At 42.5% G+C, this 21,021-nt stretch overlaps 1 protein-coding gene across 1 annotated transcript in view; it reads left to right on the top strand.

The window, feature by feature from the left end:
- Window positions 1-21,021, top strand: part of ADAM12 (ADAM metallopeptidase domain 12) — a 171,231-nt gene that overhangs the window by 126,445 nt on the left and 23,765 nt on the right. Inside the window, exon 12 of the mRNA XM_058841872.1 lies at window positions 16,315-16,492. Coding sequence (XP_058697855.1) covers window positions 16,315-16,492 — 178 coding nt within the window. The remainder of the gene's footprint in view (window positions 1-16,314; window positions 16,493-21,021) is intronic.

Genomic DNA, 21,021 nt, shown 5'->3' with positions numbered 1-21,021 from the left:
TGGATGTGCCAGTCCAGACACTGGGCTTGGGTTGGCTCAGGGCAAGGTCCCAGCGAGGCTGTGTCCCCTCAGTGTTCCTCAGGATGGGAGGAATTGGATATTCCATTCCTCATCCCTTGGGGATTCTGGAGCACCTTCCAGGCTGAAGGCTCTGCCCACCCCCAGCACCCCATGGTTTGGGCAGAGTCAGCTCCACCTTGTAATGCCCTCTTTGGATTTTCACCAAACTCTGCATTCAGCTTGTGCCTGAGGAAGAGCTGTGGCCTTCACAGCCCTGAGCAGGCTGATTGTTTGCACTGATTATTGATTTAGAAATAGAAACTTTGGGTTTATAGCCTCAGGCTTTATCTTGACACTGTGCTGTCAATCTGTGATAAATATTCCTGGAGAACACTTCATGCCTTGAGCCAAGCTGCATCTCACCAATTTCAAATTAGCACTTTGAATATTTAATTACCCAATGTGTCTCACCAATAGCAATATTCCCTCCAGCACCATTACTGAAAGAACACTGAAAAGTTTTCTTCTCTGCAAGTGTTTGTCTGTTAAGGGAAGGCCAAATGAATGTTCCTTATCTCAAATGCACTCTGGAAATAGCCAAAAAATCAAAATTAAGAGCATGCCACGTCCATTTAGAGAGACAGCCTGCTCTCAGTGCACTCACTGCACTGACTTTGTGCTTTTCTAATTGGTTTAAGGTAGATTTAATAAGTGGAATAAAAAAAAAATCTAGCTGAAATTAGTGTAAAAGCACTGAGAAGTCCTTATCTGATGTCTGTGAAAAGTAGGAAATATCTAAGTTATACCAGAAGGTAACTTTGTTATACCAGAATTTAACTTTGGAGTCATTGGTGTGGTCATGCACAAAAAGGAATGTTTTAAGGCTGTTGACTTAAAAGGGATTTCATCAATTATTGTAATTTCTTTTGATTCTTCTGTTTCAGTCTTTGAAGAGGTCTTGGAAATTCTGTCTTGGTGGGAAAAAACCTCCAGGGATTAGAGTAGAATTTAAAATCTGTTGGATCTATCCTTTAATCAGCTTCCTATAGTTTTTATTCCTCAAAGATACCAGCAAGATGAGCACCAGTTGTGTGTGAGCTACAAATGTCTAAAGACATACTGCTTTAGAAAAATGTATTTTTTATAACGTGAAATCAAGCACAAAACCCCACAAATCTGTGTCAATACAGGACTTTTAGAGATTCAAATATCTGCTATGAAAATTGCATAAATCCTTCTGTTGGAACAGGGGTGGTGCCTATAAAAATACTATAAATAAGGAATATTTAGTAGTAAAATTATTATTTAGTACTACAGAATATTAATATTTAAATATATTTAATATTGATACTAATCATATCAGTCAGGAATATTTAATACACATTTTCCTCTTTTTTAGGCATCTGTTGTAATGATATTCCTCCAGGTTTTTTAGTTGTCTTGTACATGGACTGTTTCAAGTGAAAAAGATGGAATATTAGAGAGATTTGTGAATCTTTTTACTGAGATCTCATTATCTGGAAACGAAGGGACTGGGCTGAGCCAGTGAGGCCACTTCAGTATTCCACTTGTTTCCCAAATATCTCCCTAAATCGTGGCCACTTGGGAGTGAAAATATTCCTCCTGCCAGGAAAATCCCAAGGAGTTGTGGTGTATCCCAAGGCATTGGGCTGGATTTACACCCCTGCAAATGTGAGCAGAATTCAGCACTGCAGAGCAAAATGCTGCCAATTAGCAGCGCTTGTTTATTTAACGATTTTGGAAAAGCACTTTTTACACGTCCCTCTTCAGCAGTGTTGAGCACAGGGGTCTCCATGGGGTTTGAAGCCAGGTGAGCTCCCACTAAAAAGTTGAAATATTGAGTTCAGATGTGTTTAGAGATTTTTTTTTGGCAGCCTTAAGGGAAGCAAATTTTTTTGATAGTTAGTGTTGTCCCCTCCTGTAAACTCAAAGGTTGAACTTCTCCTGGAAATTTGTTCTTCCTTCCCTCTCACGGGGAATGTTCCTTGATGCCTTTCATTTCCTCTTCCTGGGGGAGGTTAATGAGAGCAGGAATCCTCCAAGGATGGGCAGTTTCACCAAGCCCGTTCACATGCTGATCCTACACTTGTTTTTTCCCTTTGGGATGCCCAAACCTGCAATAACAAAATCCTCTCCCCCTGGCCCCTGGTGGAAGAGTTTGCTCTTCCCAGGCTCATTTCTGGTTGCTGGATCATCCCAGCCAGGGCTAATGGAAATGTCTCCCAGCCAGGACAGAGCCTTTTGTTCCATCTCTGCCTTCCCATGGACACAAGCTGGTGGAAAATGGGGAAAGGTCAGACTTTGTGGTGTTCCCTACAAATCCCTTTTGCACCTGGAAATGGGAATGGTGGAGATTTCTCTCAGGTCTGTCTTAAACCCCACTGCTTTCTCTGGACATTTGTTACGAGGTGGAACACCTCACATTGATCTGGAAGGTTCTCCTCAAAGCCCATGATGGAGAAAAGATTAAATAATGCAAAATAATTTCAAATACCGAGGAAAATATAAACGCTGTATGGGCTATTGTTTCAAGATATTCAACAAGTGGAAAATCTGATGTGTGAGATGTGTCAATGGCCATTGACATTTGCTTAACAAACTTCTGAACAAAAGAACATCTCTTGGAAAACTTTCATTTTAATCTAGGCCCCTAGCAGACCTGGTTTTCCTCTCTTCCCAGAGTTCCAAGGCATATTCTGATTTACATCCCTTGATGAAACACAGGAAGGTCTGGGCCAGGCACAGGAAGGTGGAAGCAGCTTCTTTAGGATATTTCCTCACACAACAACTCCCCTTTGTCGTGTTCCTGCTGTGTGATGCTCCCTTTGAAAAGTCAAGAATGATTTGAACCCCTCTGCCTGCCTTTTTTTTCCCCCTGTTCTTATCTTGGATCTTGTCTTCCCATTTCCAATTTTCACAGCTAGAATTTAAAGTCACTCTGTGGTTCTCTCTCACTCAGATTTTAAATTGAATTTACTCAGATAAATATGACTGTAAGTGTTGCAGGGAAGTGGGGTTTGGGCTGGTGGAAATTCCTGTTTTGTGTAGTGATGACCATGAGTGGGGAAAAAAAGGAGAAATGAGATCAATTTAACCTGTCAGCTACAGATTATTATTATTTTAGAGGAATTTCATAGAATGGTGCCTCATGGGGGAAAAAGAACAGCTAATTTTCAGTAATTGCCTTTCAGTACACAATTTCACTTTAATTATATTATTAATTATTATTTAATTCTTTTTGGAGGCAGGGTCTGGGTGAGGAGACCAATTAGAAACACAGAAAGAGCACAGAGTAGAAATCATACATAGAAAAATACGAGTTCATTTACTGCTGCAATCTGGAGAAGGCATTTTTCTGACCAGTCCCAAAAATTCCCCTGCCATTATCAGTAAACTTTTAAGTAAAATTAAAACCTTTATGTTAGAATTAAAGCAGAGAGACAATGGGAAGCTGCCTATTTGTGAATGAGAGTGAGAGCAAAGGTGATCTGTTAAGACTCAGTTGAGTGACAGTCCCAAATTAAACTAATGACTCGAATTAAGCACTGCTGAGGAGAAATGGAGGAAAATTAACCATGGGAAGGACCATCAGGTGGGCTTCTTCCAGGTACCACTGAAAAAGAGCCTCAGCACTAACCAGGTTTGAATTCCCTCCAGGAGCAATTAGATATTCTGCACTGAACACTGAGTACATCACTGGTAATTAAGGTGAGATAAAATATTTAAGTGGAAACAGAGTGGTTTTTTCCTGAGCAGTAGTACCAGATGTCTGTGAGGAGCTCAAAGTGGCACCAGGAGTTGCACAGGAGATACAGCAAATGTGAACATTCCTCTTTGCCTCCCTGGGGATGAGCTGCTCCATGGATCCATTGTAGAAGTGGTCCAGGCATCCCAGGATGAGCTCAGGGAATGTTTGTTCTCCACAGGCCAATTCCCAAGATTTTCTTGAAAGGCAGCGCTGCTGCAAGTGAGGAACAGTTCATTTAATGCTTTGCTTTCATGTGTTCTCTTCAGTGGCCAAGGAGAGGTGCCTCACACTTTATTTTGTGCTTTTTTATAAATAAACACCCATTTCTGCTGGCAGGGAAAAGCTGGTTTTATTGGCTCCCCTCTATTGACAGCCTGTGTGGTAGCAAATATATTATCAGAGACATCTAAAATAGCTGTTCATTTGTTTTCTCCTCCTGCCCTCATTCCCATTTTGTGCTTGTTCCATTCTCTGATTTTCCTGGTGTAAGGGCTCCGATTCAATCTCTGCAGGGCTGAGATGTGGAGGATTTCTCTGGAGTTTGTGCTCAGTGCAAGGACAGGCTTGGCAGAAGCTTTGGCATTCACGTGCAGCTGTTACTGCAGGAGTCCAGCACCAGAACACTCCCTCTTCCCCAAATTCTGGAGTCCAGGGATGCATCTGGAATATTCCCCAGAGCCACTGAGGTGTCACAGCCTGGATTAGTGAATATTCCTTAGTGAAGTGTCAGATCATGGGTGTATGAATTATATCTGTGTACAGGGTCTCTGTCCAAACCCATCTGATATTTCTGGTGGAAATATGGGTTTGGGAAGAGAAACTGGCCTGTGCACCAAACCCAAACCCCAACCTGGTTTTCTCCTGTGCTGCAGCTTGCTTCCCCCTCTGGTGAACTGCAGCAGCATTTTTGGGAGCCATGTGAAAATCCAGGTGAAGGGAGCCACCCAAATGAAAAGCAGGGTTTGTGGAGGCAGGAGGATGATGATTAATGAGGATTCCTCAGGGATCTGCCTGGCTCTCCAGGAGTGCAGTTCTCCTGGTGGAACTGGGGGAGGTGAAGAGCAGGGTTGGGTCAGGCTGAGGGGGTTCAGCAGCTCCTCCATTCCTTCCCCCAGGGCAGTGTCTGGGGGAGCAGCACCCCGTAATTAAAGTGTTCCACAGTTGCTGTGCTTTGATGGTGCTGAAGGTCTGTGCTTCCCTGTGGAGCCCTCATTACCATTAATGAGGTTTAGGGCTGCACATCAAAAGCAGGCCAGTGGCAGCAATGCTGGTTTTACACTGCACAAGTGAATATTTGCATCTTAGAGGGTGGCTGAGGGCTCCTGGAGAGCTGCTGGGCTCAGAGGGTTTGGGTCTTCAAGGGTTTTCTGAGGAGCCTTCTTATTTTGTCATCTGTCTGTTTGAGTTTTGAGCTGCCACAGGAAAAAATATTTTTTTTAACCACTTGATAAAGATGTAGTTAAATGAGTAAAACATAGTGAAAATCTCTTAAGGACAAGCTGGGAAAGCACTAATCACTTGTGCCATTTGTTGTATTGAGTATTAGTTTCAGTCATTTCTCTCCTTTTTGAAAAATTATCTCAAGGAAGCAGAACATAAGGTCAGCCTCATTTTGGTCACTCAGAGGCTGAACAGGAGTCTTCAGATGTGAAAATAAACACCCTCAAGAGATTTCCAGCACACTGCTCCAGAACACAGCCAGGTATGCCATGAAAACAGCACCAGCTTGAAGGGGAAAACACTTTTTCCATCATCTCTCCAGATTAAAACAAAACAAAAAAACCACAACCAAATTAAAAAAAAAAAAAAAAAAGTTAAAAAAGAAAAAATGTCAGGGTGAAATAGGAAAGAAATCAGAAATAGAGTGTGGGAAAGGACACTTTAGTTTACTGAGTGGTTCTTTTTTTTTTCTTGTAGATGTCTTGCAGCATCTTGTAGCTGCAGAGCTGTTAAATGTTAGATAATCAAACCATTAGTAGTTAGCACTGAATTTCCTGACCCCTCTCAGTCAGCTTTCAGCTGTTCAGACCTCACTTTGCATTTTTCAGTCTGGCAGCTCAGAGCCATTAAACTCTGGAGTCAGCAGAACTATCTGGAATTACCTTGTTACAATTTGAGGAAAATGAAATTATCTTTCAGATGTAAACAGTTTCTAATTAAACTCTGAAGCTGTTTATGTTCCCAAACCAGTCTGAGCTGAGCTCGGCACAAAGACAGACTTCTTTGTTGTCTTTTTCTTTTTTTTTTTTAATAAAGTTGATATACTGATGTAATAAATTACTTATGACAGAGCTAGGTCTGTTGTGCCAGCAGTGCAACTGCTTTTTTTTTAAAAAAAAAAAAACAAAACCTTAAGCAACATATCCCTCTGCCCCAGTAATTTAGCACATTGCATTCTGGTCCTTCCTTTAGTAGGAAACAGCCACGAGATTACAGAATAGATTTATGTCAGTCTTTCCCTTCACTCCAAGTAGCCCCACATCTGCAGTGCATTTGGCCTTCTTTTTTTGTTAATAATTTCCATGCCTGGCAGATATATTTAATTTTTGTGATAAATAAGATCTGTGTTGAGGAATTAGTAGCGCTGGTTGAAATCCATTTAATTTTTCCCAGTCCTTTGCAGGAGTGGGTCACTGTTAGCAATTAGCACACAGAACTATGGGGCAAAAAAAGGAAAAAAAAAGATAATTGCTTTTTATTTAGTTTAGTCTTTCCCATTTCAGTAGATGTGCTGTTGGAAGGGAAAATATTTGGCTTTGCTGGTGTATTCTCAAGGAGAACTCGCACAGATTGACAGCATGACTTTGCTGTAAGTGAAGCTGACAAGGAGAGAGGTGACTTCTCAAATGAAAACACATTTTACTCCTGGTGTGATTATTTATAGCAGATACTTAAGGACAAGCAGGGTTTTCTGCCATGAGATGTATCCACTTTTCCTGGCCTGGGTGCTGGGATGAGAGAGCTCAGCTGCTTTTTGTCTTGTTGCTGTAATATCCATAGGAAATATAGCTCTGAGAGGGACATTTTTCTCCTGCAGTGCTGCTATTGCCATGACCCATAAGAACAAATCATATGAGGACATTTCCCTTTATCTTGGCTTTGTGTTTCATAAAAAAAAAGAAAAAAAGAAAGAAAGAAAACAAACCCCAAACTTTTCAACCTGCAGGGATAAATCTGAAGAGAAGTGCATGGAAAATGAAGCACCCAGTGTCCAGTTTTAATTGGTGTTAATGAATTCCAAATTCTTGGCTTAAAAATGGAAACATACCTTCAAGGGCAAATCCTTAAGGTCACATGAAAGCTTCTTTTTGAACATGTGCTGTATGCCCAGGAGCACTTGAAGGAATTGATGTGGACTTGGAAGGCTGAATCCCTGTAATTAACTGGTGCCCACAGCTGCATTTGCCACAGTTGTCATGGGAATCACAGAGCCCTTTGTGCCTGGCATAGATGTGCAAAATGTTGAAGATTTTACCCGGACAATTCCTTCCTGTGAAGTCATTTTTGATCTTTTCTAATGTCAAAGCCTGTCAGAGGGTGCTGGGCACATTTTACTGGGGGGTTCTGGTGGCAGCAATGCAGGGAGGCTCCACTTCAGCCTTTGCAAATGAATGATGCAGCCCCAGTGATGGATTAAGATAAGAAACCACCTATTCTAAAGGCACTGAAAATGAAGAGGTAAAATAACTTCAGTGTCCTGGAGAGCCTTTCTGTCTGCCTCTTATAGCATGGAAATTGTGTTCATCTCCACCCCTGACGCTCTCCTGGCAGCCAACCACCACCAGGTGAGAAATACAGAGTTGGGAGGAAAACTCCCATGGACTTCAATAAGGCCAAGATTTCATCAGGAGCCATATGGGTTTTTTACAGATTTATCAAAAGCCTTTCATTCCTGTGAGTGGAAGTTTTAATTTGCTCATTAAGCATCCCTAAGTCTTAGATCATGGCTGGATCCATCCTGTCCTCATGGCTTGAAATAATGAAATTAATACACTGTGGCTGCTAATTTCATTTTGCTCCATGAAAAAGAAAAAGGGAAGGTAGAAAAAGTGATTCCTTGTTATTATATATTTAGGATTTTTTAAAAGAATTCCATTTCCACTCACCTGAGGTGCTTTAGGTGACATGGGATAAAGAGCTTTTATCTCCTAACAGAAGAAAGGAAGGTGGGAATGCTGGGGAAATTCAGACTAATTTCTGACACTGTTTTTCCTCATTTATCTTTCCTTTGGATCTTCCCAAACAACAAAAAATTAAGCCATGATCCTTCTGCCTTGGAGTCCTGATTTATTAAGAGCCCGAGTAGCACAGATATTAAGTGAAATCAATATGAGCCTGTCCCCCACGTATTTATTACTCCCAGCTTTTTGCAGGGCTCAGATGCTTTTCTCCAGCACCCACATCTCATTTCCATGCACTTCATTCTCTGCTCCTGCTCTTCCCAGTGGAACAGTTTCTCCACATGCTCCATCCAGAGGGCTGATCCTTGGGCTTTGTCTGTACCAGAGCTGGACTCGAGGATTCTTGTGGGTCCCTTCCAACTCAGGATTTTCTATGAAATCCTTTCTCCCCAGCCTGGGTTTCTCCTGGTTGTGTTTAGCCCTGTTTGGGGTTCTCTTCCCTTAACTTGGTGTCATTTGATCTGCTCACCTGATGTCCTGGCTCATCCTCACCCAAATCCATCTCCTGAGCCTAAGTACCCTCTTTATGACAGGTCTTTCAATCAATCTGGTTCCCAAAGTCAGATTTTTTTTGATTTTTTTTTTCATCTCTGTCTGCTCCTGGCCCATTTTAAAAAATCAATTCCAGGGTTTTTCAAGGGAGAAAATTAGAATGTAACTGCCTGGAACAAAAGCAGATTGTAAAATCATGTTGGGAACCAACCAAAGCACCTTTTCCCTAATCAGAAATCAGCAGGAAGCTGATCTTCAGCAATGGTTTGGACCATTTGTCTTTATTTGCTCGTCACATGCTGAGGATGTTGTGTTTTCTGTGACAAATTTAAACTCAGGGCACTCTGGTTATGCTCCTTATCCAGATTTTCCTTCACTGCTGGGAGCTGCTGGCAGGCACAGGGTGTCTGTATCCTGCTTTTCCTTAGCCTGGGACCAGACCTGACCCGGCCTTTTCATCCCTCCCTCTGCTCTGTCTTGCTTTTTGACTTTTCCTGTAGTCAGCATTGGATTAGCCTCAAATTCTAAGCAGTAGATTGTGAAACCTGAACTCTCAGCAATCCAGCAAATTTTTATTAATGAGGTAGTGGTCTAAAAGGAAACAGAGCAAAAGATGAGCCAGAGGCAAATTCAAACTGATTATAGCTCCTTTCCTTGGCTGTCTGGTTTCCAACAGAAGGAACAGTTGTCTGAGTTCAATTCCCATGGAGCTTTTGCAATGCAGATAACTCCAGCACAGAGTCAGGATCCTGTCAGGGGTGATAAATTGGTTTAGTATTGCTTCACCCCCAGAACACAAAGGAAAGTCACAACAGGCCTCTCCTCCAAGAAAAAACTTCTCTGACCATCTATTTGTCAAAGGGAAAGTAACTGCTAATAATGTTTTATTTGGCAGTTTTGTGACTGCCACAGCAGTCTATACTGTATAAAGCCATTAAGTGTTGTTCCCTTGCAGAATGGATTTTTGGGAACCATCCAGGCATTTGTTCTGTCACTCCTTTCTTCCCTGAAGTCCCACATTCAGCATTATAAATCTGCCTTTTTGAATATTCCAGGTAGTTAAAATTTCACCTTCTGTGTAATGGGAGAGGTCAAGCCTCAGCTGGGGCTGTCCAATCTGGGCACCTGAAGGGAGATTGCTGGAATTCATTCTGGGAATCTGCACTGTCCCCAGGGAAAAATTAAAACAAACTTAAGGCATTTATGTGCAAAGTTTAAACATTTATTTGGAAAGGCTTTCCTTCCAATAAGCCTGGAAATTCCACAACAAGCCATCCAAGCAGACATCAATTAAATTATCCACCAGTGTGATATATTCCCAGTTATTTATTGGAAGAGTTAGAAGCCACCGTGTAGTGAACATGACAAAAGCTGTAGGAGAAATCTGGGCTTGTTTTGAAGTCACTGACCATGAACTCAGACAGAAGAGCTTTGATGTCATCTCTAACTACATGGCCCAATTCTGTGCTCTACTTTATCCATGCTCTAGGGATTAAAACTCTCAAAGAGGAGCAAGGGAGTGAAAAAACAGGCTAGAAAAATAAGTATGGGTTGTCAGAGACATGCTCTACCTTTTAAAGCAAACTTCCCATTTAAATACTTTATCTGTAGATAAAACCACTGTTTTAGCTACATTTTTAGCTAAATCCCTCCAAATCACCTGAAAGAGATCCCATCAGCTCTGGGACTGATGTCTTGGGCAAAGCTCTGTCATGTGCTGCCTCCAAAGGCTCTCCCTTCTCCAAATTTTCCCAATTTGCTGTTTGCAAAAGCTTTAGGTGTGAAACAATCTGCAGATACCTTTTAGCTCCCCCTTTTTTGTGCCAGTGGGGTCAAAAGCTGCATTTGTGCCTTTCTCCCTCAAAAGTACTTAGAAATTAAGACATTGTGTAAATAATGGATTAAAAAGTCCTTCCCATATTATGGCACTTGTCTAATTAATAGATTAAAAGGTCCTTCCACATTATGGCACTTGTCTAATTTTAAACAATTGCTACTAAAACGTGAGGTGTAGAAAATAACGTGTAGTGACAGAACTTGATACATGAAGGGATCTGTAGTATTTGAACACCTATTTCAATATCAAAGAAAACTGGATTTTATCTCCTGCTTGACACCTAATTCTGTGAAGTTCTTTATGCTTACTAATTCATTAACATACTTGCTGTACAGAAGAGCTGGAGTGTCAAAAAATGTCATCTAATAGCAAATTCACTTTTATTCTGGTAGGCTCATCTCTCTTAGGAAGCCATAAAAAGTTGTTTTCAAAAGCTGGAGAGCAGTAATAACGTTGAGGAGGTTAAAACCAAGGGGGATGCTTTTGAGTGCAAAAGAATTGCGTCAATTAGATCAGGACTTAGAGGAGGCTGGAAAATTGTCACAGTTCCTTGAAATCAACACCACCCTGGGTCTAGAAACATTCATGTTTGCTTGAGTTTCTGCCTTCTAGAGGTTTATTCTTGGGTTGTTCCCTCTAGTGCTGCCATTTTTTTTCCATGGAAAAATTACTTATACCCATATTAACAAAAATTACCCTATCCCTATTCTTTAATTGAATTTCCCCCCGTTTTTATGTTCTCATGTAAAAGTGGGATATGCAACAGAAAACATCACATATTTGTCTCAGACATCTGCAGAGTCTGAACAAACTCAGACTCACATCTCCATCCTCCAGTACAAGGTTCTGCGTTGCACTTCTCCCCTCCAGTTGTGAGCCAAAAATCAGGAATTTTGGAGATTAAGGAGAGTAAATATTCATATTTCTGAATCTCAAAGGGTGCTCAGGTCATAAAAAGTTGTTTCCAGAAGACACAAAGTCTCTGTGGTGGTCAGTTCAGACAAGGTGTTGTCATGGAAAATGTTGGAAATTCAGGTGTTGGATTAGGGAAGCTTCTGACTCAGCACCTCTCTTGTCTTTGAGCACCTTCATGCTCCTGAAAAGTACAGCTGATGCCAGAGCTATTTCCAGATAAGGCCCCTCAGGTTTGGATTTTCAGGAATTCTGGGCAAAGTTCAGTCACAGTTTTCTGCACCTTTGGAAATTAGCTAGCCAACAGTTGTTTCCTTAAGCATGCTCCAAAAAAAAAAAAAAATTAATAAAAATGTCCCTTTTAAAATTAATATAATCTCCAATTATCATATTACCTCAGGGAGAGAGGTCTGGTGGTACTTAACAGAGCTCTTTGGGGCTCTTGTGCATTTTAATTGAGTGAATAATTGTAAAACACTTCAGGGTCTTTTGGTAAAAGGCTCTGTATAAACATTGCCATAATGCTGAATAATCAGGTTGTGATGTGAACTGGAAGAAATGAACCCTATAAATAGATGTGTATATACATATAGTGTCTGTGTGTGTGTATACACCAACATTTGGGACAGAACAATGCAGTTCCTTGAGAAAAATCCTGCAGCTCCTGCATAAGAAATAAAAAGTGAGATTGTATAGTGAAAATTGTAATAATCAAAATGTTTTTAAGATATGGTGAGCCTGTAGTTGATCCTCCTGTGCAATGACAGAGAATTCCCAGAATCACTGTGTTACCCCTTCAGTGATGCTTGTTGGGAAACAGAAAAATCTGTTGTGTTGATGGTGGAGGAGCTCAGAGGAGGTGGACCCGAGGTTCTGAGATGTAGACAGCCAGGATTTGGAGGAACCAAAGGAGTTCCATCGTTCCTGAGGTGGTGCTGCAATGCAGATGGAGGGGTTTGGGTCTCCTGCAGCTCAGGGCCCCTCCAGGAGTATTTCAGATGGAGCAGTGGGAAGGACAGTGATGTCCTGGATCAGCATCATCTCTCCTCAGTGCTCTGGCTGTCTCATCTCCTCAGCCTGTAATTTCCTGGGTTTGTACCCTCCTGTCATTCAGCCCCTGAGGAAGGGGAATTCCTCTGAAATGGAGATGAGCTTTTATATTCTGGGGAAAGAAAAAAAAAAAAAAAAGAAAAGAAAAGCAGCCTGTGCTGGGCAACGAGGTGCTGGTAAAAAGAATCCTCTCTGCTGAAATGGGACTTGACAGGGTGCTGATGCCACTTCACTTAGTTAATGGAAGGAGCCATCTAATACAGGCTAAATGCAGAACTGCCTAAAGGAACCTGGCATTTGGAGGGCTGGGGTGCTTGAAATATAAATGAATAGGACAAGCCCAGGCTCTGTTTCCCAAGGAATCGATTACCAGGGATCCTCTGATGACAGTGAAGGTCTTATTTGCAGGAGTAGGCAAAGCTGTTTTTGTTGGAAACTGGGATATTTGTTGCTGGGGATTAAACACATCTTTTAAGCACCAAGGAGACACCGAGGAATGCTGTGGATTCAAGAGGGGTAAAAAGACTGTAGTGATTTTCCTTGCTGTAAAGCCACTGAGGAGACTGATGGCAGTGCTGGGAACAATTTGAGTTCTGTGGAGTTGTACCCACAGGCAGAGAGGTTTGACAAAATGATCCATTGTGTATTACATCTACAGATACAAAAATGTATGGGACACAGCATTTTAGAGTAAGAGTTAGGCTGGACTAAGGTGTACTTTCTCTTTCCAGCTGTAAAAAAAAATAAGGATCTGTAACAGAAAATGTCTGGAGTGAAGATGGATGGAGTATAAAAACTGCTGATGAATTTTTTACCCCTGGAACGTTCTCTCATGGTGTTTTTGAGCTGATTTTCCAACAGAATAAGTGTCCAAGCTACACAGAAAGCACAAACATCCCTGTTTAGATATTACTGAAATCTTGGAGACAGGTCAAGGACTGACTTTACTGTGGAGACCCCTTTTCCTTCTCCCACCCTAAGGCAGCTCCTTCCAGGTGAGATCAGAGGCCTCTTTACAGGATAGTGGGAGGAAGCTCCTGCATTTGTTAGAGATCAAATTCCTTTCACATCACCATTCTTTTGTCATTTTTCACAAGCTCCAGGTCCACTCAAACATTGGTTTGAGCACCTCTGACATTCCCTTCCCACCCCATCTGCCAGGGATTTCATTCTTCTGATGAAACAGCTTTAAAATTGCAAAGACAGACAAAATACAGCCTAAAATCACAACAGTCAAGTGCTGTGGCTGTTACATGGAACTTTATTGGTCAAAAAAAACAGTTGTGTATCAGAATTTCACATCAAAGATCCATCAGGTTTCCAATGAAATACCAATTGGCACCAGTTCATGTGGGATCTTCTCTTGCATGGTGTGCTTACCCTGAAGTTTCTCTGTTTCCACCTTTTATTTCTGGGTTTTTACTGTTTTATTTGGGAATTACTTGGTAAAGAAGAAGCATTTCAGGAAATGTCATCATGTGCCATGTGCTGCACTGATGTCAGTTGAGGAAATCGGTGTCAGGAGCAGGAAAAGCCAGAAGATGAATGGAGCTCTGAGTTCTAAATAGGAAACAGCTTGAAGTTCCTTTTCTGGGGGATACATAAAGCTCATTTATCAGCAATGACACAATTTCACCTCTGTCACAGAGAGGGGACTCTGCCCTCCTGTGATGGACAGACACACCTCACATCCACGCTAATGATCCTGGGAATGCAGGGATGCAAAGGAACAGCCCCAAAACACCGACAGGTTTGCCTGGTGAGCTGTTCTCGTGATCTGTGCGTGGCTGAGAGGTGTCACACAGAAATCTGCATTGATTGTGTTCCTCAATGGATTTCATTCCCTGTGTGTCTCCTGTCTCACCCCAGTGGATATCAGAGTGCCAGTGAGAGCAGGATCACGCCTGGATGATGCAGTATTCATTTATTCACACTTTGATACGAGGGCCGTGTCCGATCAAGCCCTCATCAGGATTTAGCAGCCAGATGTATCTGGGTTTCTTTGTTTTTTCCTGCTGTTTGGCAGGAATGTGCACCCATCTACCTGTTCACTGTCACGTACACAGAATTTTGTGAGGTTTCTTCCCAGACACACTGAGAGTAGGGCAGAAGTTTGTGGTGTGCTATTAAGAGCATCTCCAATTGCTCAATATAAAATGGTCAGTAGTTTTCCAAGTGCCTTTATTTTCTGTTCCATTACTCTGAGTACCTTCCCTGTCCTCCTTTGGGGCCCAGCTAACAGCCTGGCTCCTACCTCCTGCTATTCTGAAATTTCTTTATTTATCTTAGACTCTGTAATTTTTCTGAAACATTGATATTTTCCAGCAATCAACTTATTACATGGAGATGCCTATTAGCTTTCTGAAGTCATATGTCAGTGAAACTCAAAACTGTTTAGTTTAACTTGACAAGCCCTATAGTGATATTGGAAAATTATTTTCTTCTTCAGACTCGTGTTTATGTTCTTTTCCAATGAGCTGGCTGTTTTATTGCAAAAGAAACTGTAAAAGAGGTAATTTTAACTAGGCACAAAATATATTCTGTTCTGTAATGTATCCATAACCTTCTAGAAGATCCTAATTAACTTCCTTATGTCAGCATAGGAAGCTCTATTGCATTTGTAGTTGCCAAACATTTCTTTCTTTTTAATAGAAATTTTCCCTTTCTAAGACCTGCGGGCATCATCACTCCCAAAACAAGCTTTTCATTTGAGGGTATCAGAAACACCAGGAGATTAATAGAAGTCTGAAGTTCAGCAGTGCAGAATTTCTGTTATTTCTATCTGTTTTCTTGCTTGTCTGCAAAGATAACAATCCTAATAACACGTGGGTGGCACAAAGCAGTCAGTGAGTAAAGTGAAATTGCCAGGTTGGTTCCTGAGCTGCTGAAATGTTGAGTTACTGCTGGACCAGGGAGTGACAAAGGTATCAAGTCTGAGGGGAAAAGCTGTTTTACAACGTGTTTGTGACACAGATTCAATGTAATTCAATGTGAGATATTTGGGAAAATTGCTCCCTGTGAAGGTGGGGAGGCCCTGGCACAGGGTGCCCAGAGAAGCTGTGGTTGGAACAGCCAAAGGAAGTGTCCAAGGCTGGGCTGATGGGGCTTGGAGCACCCAAGGTGTCCCTGGAGGTGGAATGAAATGGTCTTCAGGTCCTTTTCCACCCCAAAGCGTTCCATGGCTGTGATTCCCTGCCAGCACAGAGCAGGCACGGCGGCCCTTCGGACGCGGCGCTGTCGGCCAGGCCCGCGTGTCGCGTGCTCATCCCTTGAGGATGCTGCAAACAGCTGCCAGCAGAAATGGAATTCAGTTCTGCCAGAGGAAAACACCAGTTATCTGCTGAGATTTGTACTGCATGGGGTTGTTTTGTGTGCCTGGGTGTTGTGCAAAAGGAACAGGAGCTGCACAGCAGGGCCGAGTCCTGCACTCAGCAGCTGGAATTCCAAACAGGAGCACAATATCCTTACAGTCCTGCTGGTCTAAAATAAAAACTGTCTTTGCTTAAATCATGCAGTTCCCAAGCTCAGCTTTGATGAATTGCAGAAGCAGGCTCTTATCAAGTAACAGTGGATTTTTTTTTCTTTTATTCTTTTTTTTTTTCCTGAAGAGAGCAGGAAGTTTGCCATTCTGCAGAGCAAGATGAATGAGTTTGCTATTTGAGGTTGAATTTTCCAAGAAGGATTAGGATATTTTGCAGTCCTGCAAATGCAGGATACTGCTTGCAAATCCAGCATTTCTTTAGGCTCACAATCATAATTTGCATTAAAACTCCATATGCAAAAGAAGGAGAAGGAATTTCAAATGTGAACACTTCCAGTCCTTAACAGCAGCTACAGATTGAAGTGAAAAAGTGAAAATTCCCTCACTCATAGTCAGAACTTATTATTATTGTATTAATGGCTTGGGCTCAATTTCTCAGTGAATTTCTGTATGACAATTCTGTGTGATAAAAACTGAACACAATCTTCAGTTTAAGGCACAGATGTGCCAAAATGTCACCAATGTGACAGGAGAGAGAGGTTTCTATCTCATATAACAACCTTCCTTTTGTCTCCGTGTGCTTTTTCTTCAGCTATCCATTCCCCATGGTCTTCAGTAGCTGCAGTAGAAAGGACCTGGAAAACAGCCTGGAGAAAGGAGTGGGAATGTGCCTTTTTAACCTGCCTGAAGTCAAGGAGTCCTTTGGTGGGCAGAAGTGTGGGAATGGCTATGTGGAAGATGGAGAGGAGTGTGACTGCGGGGAGCCTGAGGTGAGACACCACCTGAGAGTCACTGCTCATGTCCTGCCTGCAGCTTTTCGACAGTGGAGGGTTGGTTTGGTGTGTTTGGTGTAAAACAGAACTCTCCCTTCTCTGCTTCCATGCCATCAGCTTAAACCTCAGAGTCTCAGCAGTGCAGGGAGTCTCGAGGATATTCAAGTTGCCAAAGTTCAGGCAGGGCTTGGGTTAAGAATGTGCTCAGTTCATCCTTAGAGAGCAAACTCTGCCTTGTCCAGCAGACTGGCCACGACCTCGTGTTCCTAGAAGTTCCTTCCAGCATTAGCTAATCAGTTAAACTCAAAAGAAGTTTGAGAACTTGGCTCAATTTTCTCAAGAAAACGTGAGTTAGTTGAAGGTTTGTTTCCGACAATGAGAATATATTAAAATATTTATATATTTATGTTTATATTTATTTATGTTATGTTTATACAACCATAGAAACTGTGCAATCATAGAATGGTTTGGATTGGGAGGGACCATAATTTCATTCCACCACTGCCATGGACAGGGAAACCTTCCACTGTCCCAGGCTGCTCCCAGCCCTGTCCAACCTGGCCTTGGGCACTGCCAGGGATCCAGGGGCAGCCACAGCTGCTCTGGGTACCTGTGCCAGGACCTCACTGTCCATATATATAACACTACATAAATAGAAATATTAATATTGGCCAGGTATTTTTCATTGCAGCTTCAGTTTTTATGTCGAAGACCTATCCCTCCTTCACTGTTGGATTTTTTTTCCCCTCTAGCCAATTACCTCCCAACAGAAATAGCCTTCACTGCCTCCCAGACAGATTGCTGCTGTTTCAAAGATTGCTCCATTTAGTTTAGTGAATGTGTCAGAGGACTCCTCAGATCAGCAGGAGATAGGCAAAACCTGGGAGTCAAATAATATCCAAGCTGGCATCCTTATCCCTTTTACATCCCATCCTCATTGGCTTTATAGAGCTTCTCTCTGATTATCTGAATTAAAGGCAGCAGCAGATCAGGGATTTGTTTCCTGTGATAAATAGGGACCTACAGACAAAAGAGATGGGGGCAGTTAAAACAGCAAGATATTGCTGCATGCTGCCTATGGAGTGTATTGGATTTGTCCAAGCAGTGAGGTTTTCCTGACAGTTCACTCACTCTTGAGGGTAACAAGGTTGGAGGAAGCAACCTTATCTCCTTGTTTAAAGTCAATAGAGTGCAAGCAGCTTGCAAATGTCTTTCTAACCCAGTTATCTTTCTTGTTTTCATTTCTGAAGTTAGTGATACCTTTTCAAGTCAAAGGCACTTAATGTCAGCAAGCACTGGCTTGATTTGCCTCTTCTTTCTGTCTTTTTGCCTTTTTAGTTATATTGGAAAAAACTGCAGCTTGGGTGCAATTAAATTTATTTGGGATTTACTGATTTTAATTGGGATTTTAATCTGAGTGGTTCCAGAAAACCTGTGTGACTAGTTACTAATTCACTGCTGAGTCATTTATACCAGCTGAGTTCTGTCCATGGTGTTGCAGTACCCCAAGAATGAGTGATATTAGGATTAAATTCTTGTGGGAGGGTGGGGAGGCACAGGGTGCCCAGAGCAGCTGGAGCTGCCCCTGGATCCCTGGCAGTGCCCAAGGCCAGGCTGGACATTGGGGCTGGAGCAGCTGGGACAGGGGAAGGTGTCCCTGCCATGGCAGGGGTGGCACTGGATGATTTTTAGTCTCTTCAAGCTCAAACCATTCCGTGATTTTATGATCAATTTTAGATTATATGACTAAAAATGCCTGATGTGCTGCAGTGTCTGTAGAAGGAGGGTTAATGTAGATTATAGATGTAAAGATAAAAGAATGAAGAGAAGTAAAAACCCTGGGTCTGTAAAAGATGAAAATGTATCTTTTAGAACCAGCTGCAAGGGGGAAAAGAAAACTACAAATTGCTAACTCAGAAGTCAGACAAATTACTTCCAAATGTAATTAGGAGCGAGTGCCCAAACAGCTGTGACATGCCAGGGACGAGTCAACACGGCTTTTGTGCCAGGAACTCTTGTCTTATAAAATCTTGTCGTACAAAATCTTCTCTTACAAATCCAACTGTGCTCTGAAGGGCTGAACAAGTGGATGGAAAGGGACAGGGCTGTCACTGCAACCTGTGAGGAGCTCAAAGAGGCTCTGGACCAAAGCTTTCACCCAAGCTTCTCTGGGAGATTGAGCAGCTGTAAAACTGCATGGGCAAAAATGGGGTTAAAAGATAAGAAATACAAGCAGGTGTAAATCATCCATGCAGTGGAAGGAGATCTGCTGTGCTGTATCCAGGAGATGTGTCCTGGGGACTACACAACTCAGCATTTTCATAAACAGCCTGGGAAGAGGAATAATCTTTAATTTGCTGATGATATTAGTTAGGCTGCTAGAGATGAAAACTGGCTGTGAAGGACTGCAGAGAAACCTTCTGAGGCAGCTGGAACAGGCATTAAGATGAGAAATGGGGCTCACTGAGGAGTGATGCACATTCCAAAAACACAAAGAAGATGATGGGCTCTGAGCTGACTCTGACCATGGAGGAACAAGACTTCATATTGCAATAAATAGTCTCATGAAAATGTCAGCCCAGTGCTCAGGAGTGGTCTAAAAGGTAAATAGGCTGTTAGAAACTACTAGGGGAGAAATAGGAAAACAAAACAAAGCACCAGCAGACCTCTATAAATCTGCTGTGCCTGAAACTGCTTGTGCAGGTTTTCCCTACCCCTCCCTGATCCCAGGGAGGATAAAGCAGAGTGAAAAAAGATTGAGAGAAAAACAAATAAGGTGATTCAAAGTTTCAAAAGGGCTCTGGCTGGAAAAGAAGAAAATGAAGGAAAATGCAGCATAAGCTGATAAAATTGTGAGGGGAATGGGAAGGGTGAGTGAGGAGAGATTGTCTCCCATGAGAAATGAGCAGATGAAGTTAGAAAATGGCAGGTTTCAAACAAGCAGAAAGAGCTGCTCCCCTGACTGTGCTGTGAGTTTCTTTACCCTAAGTCTTACAGCTGCTAAAAATGCCCGTGGAGCCAAGGGGAAGCCAAGGAGAAGGCAGGAGCTTGGGAAGGTGTCAGTGTCCTTAAACATCTTCTGCTCTCTGGGGGACACAAGGACAGAGGAGTTATGGGCTGACCCAGTGGGGTCTGTCTTGTGTTCTTAGAAAAGAGAGGATGAAAACCAGATGTCCTGTCCACAGGACAGAGCCTGACATCATGTAGGAGGTGCTGGAATTGTTCTGGGGTTCGGCTCCTCAGGTTCCTTTGAAGAGCCAGGAGAGCCACACTGAGAAACCTCCTCCCATCATTGCTGTTGTTATCAATAATAACTAATAATAATAATAATAGTAATGATAACAACAAACTACAGCACAGCAGTAATTTCAGGTGGCAGCCTCCATCCTCCAAAAGCCTGCTGAGCCTTTCTTGGTTTTTTTGCTTGTTTATGTTAAAATCATTCCTGACAATTTGATAGCCCAGGCACAAAAACTATTTACCAAGCTCATTCCCTGCAATGAACAGTAAGTGAGGCAGCAATTGGAAATTTCAGAGGCTGCTGAAACACCACTCCAGGAGCTGTGTCTTTATCCCAATCTGCCTGTGGAATGCTGAGTGAGGATGGGGTGGTGCAGCTGACTGTTTCAGAAGGACCTTCATGGGACTGACACTCAGCTCTGCTTATCTCAGATTATTTTTGAGGTGAATTTATAAAACATGTGTCTGTGCAGGGGAATGTTACTCCTGACGTGCAGCAGCTGCACAGGAATATTTCCGCAGCCTGCCGCCTTCCGGTGATCAAAAATAGGAGCAGGAAGTTGTTCCTCTGCTTCAGAGCACAGTTGGCTTTGGCATGTCCAGGAAGATATTACCTAAAAAAGAGTGAAATGGTGAGAATCCTTCTGGTTTTTACTGGTGAGTCAGTGCCTGCCCTGCCTTCCAGTTGGGAAGCTTTCAGAAGCCAGTGAGGTAACAAGAGGCTGTGGACATCGCTCTAACCCCTCATTCTTTCTGAGTTCCCTGTATTGGGAGTGATCCCTTGCTAAATCAAACAGACTTAACACAGCTGAAGAGCAATTTTATCTGCTGCTGTTTCTGTGAGAGAGATGAGATTCCAGCTCAGCTGGTGTAACTTGCAGCTTGTGGGCATTATCTTGGAAAAACAAATCCATTCTTTTCTGAGGCTCCTTACGAGCTCGTTCTACTGACAATAAAGTTTGCAGGAGCCCACACACGGCACCATCTAATCCACAAGTGTGAAATTGGGATGTATCACTGAGTGAGGCTGCAATTCATGCTCATTCCATATCTCAGAGCTCTATTACTGGTGTACTCTGATAAGGGATTACATGGAATCGTGTCGTTGTCTTCCTCTGTGGCAGCCCCAGCCTCCATCCAAACAGGAGCCTGGCCAGCAGCTATCACAAAATAGAGCTGTAGTCCTGATGCTCAGCAACTGCAGCACAGCTCCTGGATCCTCTCTGGAGGCAATGGAAACATTCCACTGATTCCTGTGGAAATAAAACACCCCAGTGCTCTGTCAG

This window comes from Poecile atricapillus, chromosome 6 (assembly GCF_030490865.1).
Source record: "Poecile atricapillus isolate bPoeAtr1 chromosome 6, bPoeAtr1.hap1, whole genome shotgun sequence".
NCBI lineage: Eukaryota > Metazoa > Chordata > Aves > Passeriformes > Paridae > Poecile > Poecile atricapillus.
This window is presented reverse-complemented; position numbering and strand designations above follow the sequence as displayed.